Here is a 10726-nt window from a genome sequence, read left to right on the forward strand (position 1 = left end):
GGGGGGGGGAGGGAGAGGCGTGGAGGGCTGATATCAAATTACGGGTCCGCGTGCCGCAGCAGGGAGCACTCCCGCGCCGTGGAGGGGGCGGGGGGCTCGGAATAAGAAAATGTAATCACGTGAGAGGCTTTTGCAGTGCCGACACCGAGGGGCAACAGCCGCGGCGCGGGGCGGGGCGGGGGCAGGGCTAGGGCAAGCCTTCGGGGAGAGCCCAGCCCACCTCGGCGTCACGAGGCCGCACCACCGCGCGCGACTGTCACCGTCAGTGACTGACATGCCGGCTTTCAGGACGTCAAGATAAAGCAGCTTCCCATACTCCACCACGCAACGCCACGCCGCGCAATAAGCCGCTATACGACGCGTGCGCCGCGCAACGGTATCACCATCACGTTCGCCTTCCCGGAAAGCGGCCGCGCGACCGACGCCGCCAGCATCCGGGAATCCGGGCCCGTTGCATTGACAGCCTCACGCCTGCACGCCTGTATCACTTTAAGAGAAATAACAGATAACAAATAACAGATGACAGATCTATCTTATAAGGTTTCTCTTGCCCTCTGTCGTTTCAAAAATGTTTCAATGAACATATTTTGCAATTAATGCTACTTTAGTCGAATAAACCATGATCAAACAGCATAATAACCTTCCTGAAATGGATCTGTTATTTGTTATCTGTTATCTGTTATTTTTCTTAAGGTGTGATACAGCCCCTGCCTGATGTGCGGCGTGGCGGGACAACAGACGCCCGCTGAAATGTGGCCTGAACCAAAGGGGTCCCACTCATATTTTTTGTTTGTAGACGTGGAATATCTAGAATACTTTTGAAATATTTGGAATATTTTTTGGAATTTCTGGAAACGTTTTGGAATATCTGGAATATCTGGAAAATTTTACGAATGTCGGAATATTTTGAAGTGTGTATACATGAAGTATCCAAGTAGTGGTCCACCCGTCGCCTGAATCTGCGGCCCGCAACAGGCCCGGCCGTCATGAAAGGGGGAGGAGGGGGGAGGGAGGCGTCGGCTACGTCCACGACACCTCCTCGCGCTCCGCTGCCGGGGCCATCACGGTGAGTGCTGGGGCGTGCGTGCGCGCAGTTTCATTTGGCCCGGCAGAGCGATCCAGATTAACGCTCCTACGAGCACACGGGGGGAGCCAATTGAGTCGGTGCTGCAGCTGCCGGGGCGACTCGCCTTGGGCGGCCTGTGGTGGTGCGGTCGTGATCTGCTGCTGCTGCAGCGGGTCGTTGGCGACGTCGTGGGCGCCGCGGCGGAGGCGCCGCAGCTGCGGCAGCTGGGGCACGGCGCGCGCCAGCTGCGTCGACAGGCGCCGCACGCCCGCCCCGACGCGCGCCGCCGCGTTCCTGAAGGACGCTACAGCACAGAGGGGAGGCCATGGACCATCACCACGATATACCTATATTTTCCTTTTTGTTATTTCAAATTCAGTTTTCGCAGGTCCCGCGACACCGGCTCGGCTCAGCTCGGCGCGCCCCACTGCCGCCCTGCTCACCCCGCAGCCGCTGCCGTCGCTCCTCCGTCGTCTCCTCGGCGCCGCCGGCCGCCGCCGCCGCCCGCACCGTCGCTGCCGGTGGCGTGGACCGCGACGCATCCTCGTCGCCGGCCGGCCCGCACCGCGCCAGCACGAAGAAGGTCAGCCCGCCGGCCGCCAGCGCCAGCCCCACGGCCAGCCACATTTCGGGCCTAGAGGGGGAGAAAGTTTATATCACACTCCACTGTGTGTGAGGGGGACGCGCATCACAAGGTGACCGCGCACGCACTTGAAGGGGAGGATGAGCGTCTGCCAGCTGTTGTCGGTCGTGGCCTCGGGCGTGAGGAAGGTGAGGCACTCGGAGTGGTACGGCACGGAGAGGTCCATGAGCCGCAGGTGGAAGGGCGAGTAGTGCAGGTCGCCCAGCACCAGCTCGGCGCGGCCCGAGGTCACCTCACCCAACAGCCCGGACAGCGACCCGTCCAGCTGCCGCCGCCCCCACTGCTCGCGAGACGCGCCCGGCGCCTCGTACAGCCGCGGCACGAAGTTCATGGCGCGCGCCAGCGCCTGCATCACCTGCGGCCGACCTTGACTGTGTGCCATGGGGTGTGCCATGGGATGGGTCACTACCATGGCACACCTGTGGTCTGTGCGGTGACCTGGGTGACCTTACCTTGAGAGTGTACCATGAGGTGTCCCATCGGGTGTGCCACTAATGAGCATGTCAGAAGAAACGCCTTGGGATCATGCAGAAAGTAATGTCCGTCATTCGCCGTTACGAGCCCCTGGTGAGCGCCTAGTGGGTAGGCAATATCTGACCTGCAGTGCATGCGGGTACGGCGGGTTGGCCTACCCCGGGCCTCGCAGGCGCCGAGCCCCCGGAACTTGTCGAAATGAATCGGGGAAAAACGGACGTACTTTCTGGACGAACTCAGGGCTACATTGCCATTGGGATGGGGATACCGATAAGGAGATATAGAGAACAATTCTATTACTTAAGGTGAATGGCTAAAGGGAATGCCAAGGGCAATGCTGGCATGACCACTCATTTTCTTTCTCTTAACGTACGGCCTTGAAGCCTATCAATAAGTGATGGATGTGAGCCTCACTTTACTCACAAATGTTAGTCCTAGTTCTAATGTGTGTGGGGGTGGATGTGTGCACGTGTGTGTGATTTCTGACGAGGGTGAGGAGTTCTCTCTGAATTAGGTGGCGAGTGGGCGGTGTGGAAAGCTTTTCCCGGCTTTTCCTAAACTGGGGAAAGGAATTAGCAGGACGGCGAAGTGCGAGGTCGCTCGCCCGAGCGAGTCTCTCCCAGTGTCAGGAGCTCTCTCGGCGCTCCACCACGCCTCTACGCCCTGGTTTCCTTATCCCCCCTTCCCCCCCCCCCCATAACTCGCAGAACTTTGACCTGCACTTCGAGACCGCTGAATCCAGACGTGACGTCGCCGTGCTCGTTGGCGACGTGCCTCAGCTTGTAGGAGGCCGGCACGTGCTCGAACGTCACCACGGCCAGCGTCTGGTTCTGCAGGTCGGACGTCTTGTCCCTGCGGGTCCCCCGGCCGCGCCGATGCATACATACATAATGATAAAAACCATGAATAAATTAAACTTGTTTTTGCAAGTTAAAAGAATCAAATAAAAAATAAAGCCTCACATCCCTGTGTGTGCGAGGAGTTGTGCTCTCCTATACCTGAAAAGATCGGCGTTCTGCCGGAAGGCGCCCCTGCGCCAGATGTCGAGGCGCCTCGTCACCATCACGCCCTGGATGGGCGCGGGGAACGGTACCGTGGACAGCTCGAACCACGACGAGCGGCGGCCTGGGACACGAGAGGCAGGGTCCCGTGAGAGGGGCGGCCAGGCTGAATCCTTAATTCCGAGCGTGAGCGTATGCGCGCGTGTGGGCAGCCGGCGGCAGCCGGTGGGGGGGGGGGGGATGTCGTTTGCAAACAACCCTGAAGGTGGGCGAGGAAGCGGGACAAAGTTCACTTCTTAAAATAGTTGTTGAAGTACTTAACACGATGTTGAGTATTTAATAATAATTTCCATATACGTGTGCTCGTCTGCTCTACAGGTGACGTGCGCCATGGGGCAGAGGTGGGGCGTGTGGCGGTGGCGCTCTTTGGCCATCAACTTTCTCCAACAAACAAAAACGCGTTCCACCACAGAAAAGGTGCATGGGAATGAGCCAAACACAAAAGCAGGTGTTCCTCTTACTGACCGGCCACGCTGCCCGGCGCCCAGGGACCGCCGTACCGCCGGACGAACACCACGTTCACGATCTTCTTCCAGAGGTAGTGCAGATCCGGGCTGAACAGCCTACGGTCGTGCAGCACCACGAAGCGACCTCGGGTGTCCAGCACGCGCTGCCTGCAGCAGGACACGAACAGACAGACAGACAGACAGACAGACAGACAGACAGACAGACAGACAGACAGATAGACAGACAGACAGACAGACAGACATCAGAGCGATTGCATGCCCCACTCCATTGCTTCATTGGTATCGAGGGTTCCCAGTTGCCAACTCGTTGTGCTTGCCCGAGCCCAACTCGCGCATAAGACTCGCCACAAAACCATGCAAAACTCCCATAAGAATGTTGCCAACTCGCGCCTATAACTCGTCAACTCGTCGTACACACATTTCCCGAAGGGGGGATCCGATTGGTATTTTGTCGGGCTACTCTCTCTATCTCTTGTTATACGTCAATACAGAATCCACTTTGAATCGCATTATTTCCAGCCCTCCTGCTCAGTAGAAGGAAGCGGAGGAAGTCGCGCCCAGAGGGACGGGACCGCAGATGCGCGAGGCGACGACAGAGGGGGAGCTGCCTCTGAGACGACTATTCTGCGAAGACTACTACTTTTCCCTGTCCTGTCAATCAGTCGCTGATCAGCACCGCCCTGATTGTGAGCTGTAAGAGTTTCCCCCTTGATCTAATCGGGGAGGTGACGACGAGCGAGGAGGGAGCCGTCTCCCCCTCCCCAAGGCTGCCAGCGCGACCCGACTCACCATCGGCAGAGCTACTTTTGTGGGAAACTTCCCTCTGATGGATTGGATTCCTATACTGCAGGAAGGCCCAGCTGGACCGCTCACGCACAAAAAAATATTGTACAGTTGGGACTCAAGAGTTGTTGGGCGTCTCGCATCTCTGAAATTTTTCCCTCTCGTGGTTTTTACACTGCTATTCCGAATGAACTTTTTTACGACACTCCTTAAGGTTTCGGCACTATGCATTCGAAAAGAACCCATTGTCAGGGAAATGAAATTGCATTTATATCTGTGATCTAGGGGACCAACACTCCTGAAATCATATGCTCACTGTCCCTGAAATCCCTCCGAAATCATGTGAGATCCCCGAAATCAGAAGTAATCTATCCCCGGGCCTTGGCTATCAGAAATCCTTGAAATCACCTGAAATCCCGCATATTTCATGTGTACAACAAGATTAGGGTTGTTTCGGGTACACTGTAGTACAGTGCCAATTAGACTTATTTTCGTGGAAACGCAACTACGTGGCTTCGTGGCCCTCTTCCCCATGCGTCAGTATAAACGACCCAATCGGGTTCATTTACCCCCCGCCCCCAACCAAAAAAACGTTGTTTTCACTTTGTATACTATCGAGAATCGCTGCTCATCGACGATTCTGTCTGACGGGCGTCTTTTCTCCACGGTGAAGGCGAGAGAGACAAGTCAGTTCGTCCCTTGCCTCTGATTCGGATGACGACACCCACGCATCGGCGATAGAGTTCGCATGACGCCATCCATCCGCCTATCGGGTCCAAAATAAAAAGTAAATATAAAGCCAAACAAAGAAAAGCACTCACGAGTCGCCGAAGCGCAGCAGGCGGCCCAGCTGGATGCCGTTGGCGAAGAGCAGGAAGTAGGCGCGGCAGCCCTCCTTGCGCACCTGGCGGATGGCCTTGAGCGTGCGGTAGTTGGGCGACAGCAGGTCCTCGCCGTCCTGCACCGTCACCTGCTCGCGGCACAACGGGATGGCGGGGACGCGTGGTGAGGCGCGCACATCGCGGCAGGAAATTAAAGTGTTGGGCGATACACAATAATGGCTGCGGAGAAGGTGGGCGGCCGCCGAATAACTTTTCGACATGAGAGAAGGCACCTCTCTCATGTTTTCGACGTGCTTTTGACGGTTTGAGTGGGCGCGCCTCAAGTAGTCGGGACGGCTCCTTTACCGATACGGTCCCTTTACCCTGACGAGGGCCCAGATGATGGGGACCAGGACGCACTAACTCGCGTGGAGGACGGGAGGGGGCCGGGAGGGGTGTTGTTGCTATTAGAGATGTGATCACAGAGCGCCTTGCCTCGAGTGGCGCGCCGCCCCTCCCTCGGTCCGCAGACCCCCTCCTCTATACCCCGAGGGGGGGCGGCAAAGTGCCGCAAGGAACAGCTGGGGGGAAGGATAGGGGAGGGGTTGTCGCCGCACCTTGAACACGGGGACGAGGCCGAGCTTCTTGAAGAAGAGCCTGCCGAACACGTGCTGGTGCAGGGCGTCGCCGATGAGCGCGAGGCAGTTGAGGTCCTCGTCGACGCGCTGCACCAGGACTCGCAGCAGCGCCGCCAGCTCCGCGTCGGAGGTGGTCTCGGTGGCGCGCGCCAGCAGGGCGGCGCGACCAGAGCTGCGGCAAGTCGAGCCATTTTTACCTGCCTAATCACCTCAAAAAATGTGTTGTTGATTTTAATACACTTTTCGTGTTGTGCTTGATGTTCTTTGGTCCATTGCCCTATTGTGGCGCGCGCATTCTACTCGAAACAACAGCGAGCTTCTGAAGAAAAATGACCAACACGAAAACTGTGCTAATTCTCACTCTTTTGGGGCCGGAGACGCAAACTCACGTCTTTTGCTGCTGCTGTTGCTGTTCTTGATGCGGAATCAGGCCGTCCTCGCCGGGCTCCTCGACGGACAGGGGCGGCTCGTCCCACAGCGGGTCGGGTGCCCGCCCCCGCCTCCCCGCGCCCGCCAACGCCGCCGCCCCCGCGGCCCACGCCAGCCACACCAACACCGACAACGCCACCGCCGCCGCCATCTCTCGGGTGTGACTCGACTCGACGTCCGATGATAACCACCTGCCTGACGGCCAAAGTGAGGCAGGGGATATGACGACCGGTCAGCGCCCCACACCGCCGACAGGCTGTCTGCGTCTTTCTCTGTCGCTCTCGCTGTCACCCGCCTCACCACCCGAGCAGCAGGCTCTCTCTCTCTCCGGTCGCACTCCACGTGGGCCACTGAACCGTGAACCAAACGAACGGGATGGTATCGGGCTCGAGGAGGGCCGGTCGGGCCGGGCAGTAAAAGGCGCACGGGGGGCGGGGGTGCCGTGCGACGCGCCGTGCGTGCGAGCGAGGGAGGGTCTAAGAGGGAGAGCACGAAAACTACTTAGCTCCCCACAAAAAAAGAAGAACGGACCAACGGAACGGGGGCAGACAGACCGAACGGACGGATGGTCGGACGGTCGGACGGACGGGACGGTCTGCAGAAGAGCCGACACTCATGTACATTCAGATAGGACGGCCTCTCCCCGGCCTCCATTGTCTCGTGGCCGCGGCCTGTTTTTCGTCGCTCCTTCTCACGGCCCCTCTTTTTTCTCTCCCCCCCCCCCTACCCGCCCTACAATCCTACTCAAGCCCCTTACACAAACGACACTTTCCCTCTGCCCTGTCGCGCCTGCCAAACACATCCATCTGCTCCGCCCCTCCCCCAGCAGCAGCAGCGGCGGCCGCGGGGCACAGCGTCGGCAGAAAGCACATAAAATACAACACAATAACTATACGCTCCTTACAGAGCGAGCGAAAACGAGCGGAGGAGAAGAAATTGGCTCCGGCTTCTGCTGAACTGCTCGGCCGGGGGAGAATCTTTTTGCTCCGTTCGCAGCAGCGCGCCCGCGCGCGCGCGCGCGCGCCCGGTCCGCCGATCCGGAAGAGCTTTGTGTCCCGGGCCCCCGAGAAGCCCGAGCTGCGAGGCGCCCCACGGCCGGGGGACTGTGCTGCGATTGCCTCGCCGGGGCCGCGTCCTGGCCACCCTTATTGCGGCCCGCCAGTCCGTCACACACAAAGGGAGCCCGCCGCCGCCGCCGCCGCCGCCGCCAGCCGCCACCGCCCCCTCGACATAGTTCAGCCGGAGCAGCAGGGCGGAGGAGTCGCCGTCCGTCCCGGGCGGGGCGTCCCCCTCGGCCACCCGGGCGAGTCGCCACTCGACTGGAGCAGAGAAGGGTAGGGACGCGGGATGAGGAGGAGAGTGAACTTGTCGAGTGTTCTGCGTGCGTGCGCTGTAAGGTCTCGGGTGTGTGTGGGCGACGGAAGGTCACCACGCATATACGCAGCAAAAAAACAAGAATTACTCGATTTCCTCGTATTTTCCAGTATGTGCTCAGTGTTCTTTTTGTTGTTTTTTAAGAGCGTTGCTTTGAACTCATTTTGCAGGACATTCTTCCACACAGAAGTAAACCCAACGCCCTAAAAAAATCGAGTAAACAAGAAAATTGAGTGCTTGTTTTCCTGGGTGCGTCTCACCCCAGACGACCCCATCCAGACCGCCATCTAATAACGAAAGCAGAGAGCGAGCGAAGAAGAGAGTGAAGGAGAGAGACACAGAGACACAGAGACAGACAGACAGACAGACAGACAGACAGACAGACAGACAGACAGACAGACAGACAGACAGACAGACAGACAGAGACAGAGGCAGGGGCAGGGGCAGAGGCAGAGGCTGAGGCAGAGGCAGAGGCAGAGACAGGGAGAGAGACAGAGAGAGGGGAGGGATGGCAACCATTATAATCGGATTCCGAATAGAGAATAGAGAATGCGACCGACGCGCGAGGTGGAGGGAAGTTTGGACCGACGCAGCAGCACGGCGTGTCAAGAGGGAGGGGTTGGGGGGGACTGGGGTGAGAAGGAGGTCCGCTAATTCCGCTTGCCCGGGACCCCTCACGCCAGCAACAGGCCGCGAGCTTAGAAAAGAGAAGGGATTCTGTATCGCACAAATGCTGTGTGTGTGGTGTATGTGTGTGCGTGCGCGGGTATCTGCGAGTTCGCAATGCTGTCAGAGCTCCACGCGAGGATTTCTGTGCTAGTCGACAAGAGCGGGCCCTCGGCGTTGCAGTCCCGCGAAAGAAGAAGAGAGAAAGAGGGGGGAGGGGAGAGAGACCGACAGACACGCCGATGACGACCGTAATCGACAATTTCCCCTCTCCTCGCTTAATTTTTCTCTTTTGAAACGTTTCCAAGAAATGTTCGCGAGGGTTGTACTCGTTCCCCTTCAGAAGCAGCAGCAGCACCAGCACCAGCAGCAACAACAGCAACAGCAGCCTGTTTTTCCTGTTCCTATGGAAATAACTGCTCCCGAAGTTCACACAAAGTCTCTTCGTCTCTCCCAGCAAGAGACGCCTTCCGCGGGATACCTTTCTGGTCCAGGCGCGCCGCGCAGCAGACAGTGGTGCACTCCGTGTCTCTGCGAATATAATATCGTGCGGCAGGATCTCGTCCCGGAAATTATCTTGTTCCCGCCAGTAAAAGGAACGAGGGCGGCTGACGACTGCGCCGGGGCTGCGCCGGGGCTGGGCGGCGCTCGGGCCGAACGGCAGGCGTACCGCTGGCGCTGGCGCGCCCCTATTCTCTCCTTAAGGGGTGCAGCTGCGGAGAAAAGGTTCGCGGTAATAGTGTCAAAACTCGCCGGGCGCGCCCGACAACAACGCAACGAACAGACTTACTTCCAAAGAAAAAAAAAATTGCACAGGTACGAAAGGGAGGAAGGGATACTTTGGCAGACAATGCGCTCCAGGCAGGTGGCAGTCGACACCCAGGAGTGATTGATAGATGGACAGCCGACCACTCTTCACCTCCCCGGCCCCATCTCACTCGCTCTCGAGCACTCTCGTTTTTTTCGCCCTCTAGACAGCTGGAATCCCGCGACTGCGGGCTCCGGTAGGAGGGAGGGGCAGGGAGAGGGGGGCGTGACTAACGACCCGGGTAATACAGACTTCCACTTGACCCACATTCACATTTAACGAAATTCACCGCTACGCCGAGCCATGCTGCGCCACACTACGCCGCTCCACGCGCCAGCCGGCTCCAGCTGCGTTGCGTACGGGCAGCAATTACTTTGACGGGGCTGGATCACATCGGCACCGCCCCTCACGTCATCCCTTCCCAACAGCCGAGACGCACTCAACTTCTTCTCTCGTCCTGCCGGCGAACCCGACGGCTTTTGGGCATTATCAAAAGGAGAAAGGACTTTTGAGTATAATCCGCTTTAGACACGGCCTGTGTCGATTAGGGGGTGGGGGAGGGGGGTTATCCCGGCAAACCAAGGGTTAACCCGAGGTAATGAAAGGATAATCAGGGTAATCCAGGGCTACTGCAGGGTTAATCCGAGCAATCCGGGGTAAACCGTTTACCGTTACGCCCTCAAGATCTCGGCACAATGCAATAAACACTGCAGGAGAAGTGAGTGTTGCCGCTGCTGCTGCGTTGGCGTTTTACATTATTTTTTAAACAAAATTTTGTCTCTTTACGGACAAAATACATTTGCGCCCATGATCCAATACATAATGGACGACGTTGTTTGGTTTATCCAACAGCCGAAGGCATGGGCCTCTCTGACTCGCCTCGCACGCAGCGCTTCCCATCGAAGAGCCCCGTTCCGCTCACCCCACGCGTCCGCTCCCCTCTGGCCCCCTGGGGCTGGCCTCTCGTCCATGTGACCGTGCCCATCGCCCCCCCCCCTCTCTCCCCTTCCTCTCCCATAGCTCCCTAGGGCCATCAACACTTTGCAGTGCCCGAGGTTGATGCATTGCCGTTGACCCCCGAACCTTAACACTTCCCGTGTGCAGCCCGTATTTTACCGGCGTAGCCTTTATCGGGAGGGGTCTTTTTAGCACATGATATATTTATCATACTGATTTTACCCTTACACTATCAAAACTAAAGGTAATGTTTCAACAGAGAGTACTGTCGGACGGAGACGCGCTAGATCCAGTCTTAGTTTCCACTAGAGATACATGAACCCTAGAGTGGTGGCATTCTGACACAACAGGGTACCTTCAGGGTCGGGACCCAGGATATGTCTACTAAGTGAAGCCATCGCAAAAAAGACCCATTTAGAAGGTCTTATCATGCCCAATGTCTGGGAGTGCATTTAATTAAGAAGGGCAGCCCGTGCCTAAGACGCTGTCCGATTTGGCTGATATTTGGTGGACATGTTCCTCGATTGAGTTGTTAAAAG

The 10726-nt window shown here is 57.7% G+C and overlaps 1 protein-coding gene across 1 annotated transcript; it reads right to left on the reverse strand.

Moving 5' to 3' along the window:
- Nucleotides 1-1777: 1777 nt before the first annotated feature.
- On the reverse strand, nt 1778-6226 carry LOC113216004 (uncharacterized; the record flags this gene model as incomplete). The annotated part of the gene is made up of 7 exons (XM_052270972.1): nt 6192-6226; nt 5933-6125; nt 5316-5464; nt 3737-3858; nt 3182-3308; nt 2900-3035; nt 1778-2064 (listed from the first exon to the last, which is right to left on the reverse strand). Coding segments are annotated over exons 1-7 (1049 nt in total), but the record flags the coding sequence as incomplete, so codon positions are not given.
- Between the last annotated feature and the right edge of the window lie 4500 nt (nt 6227-10726).

The sequence above is a fragment of the Frankliniella occidentalis genome, unplaced genomic scaffold, assembly GCF_000697945.3.
Source record: "Frankliniella occidentalis isolate FOCC.00 unplaced genomic scaffold, Focc_3.1 Scaffold145, whole genome shotgun sequence".
Taxonomy (NCBI): domain Eukaryota; kingdom Metazoa; phylum Arthropoda; class Insecta; order Thysanoptera; family Thripidae; genus Frankliniella; species Frankliniella occidentalis.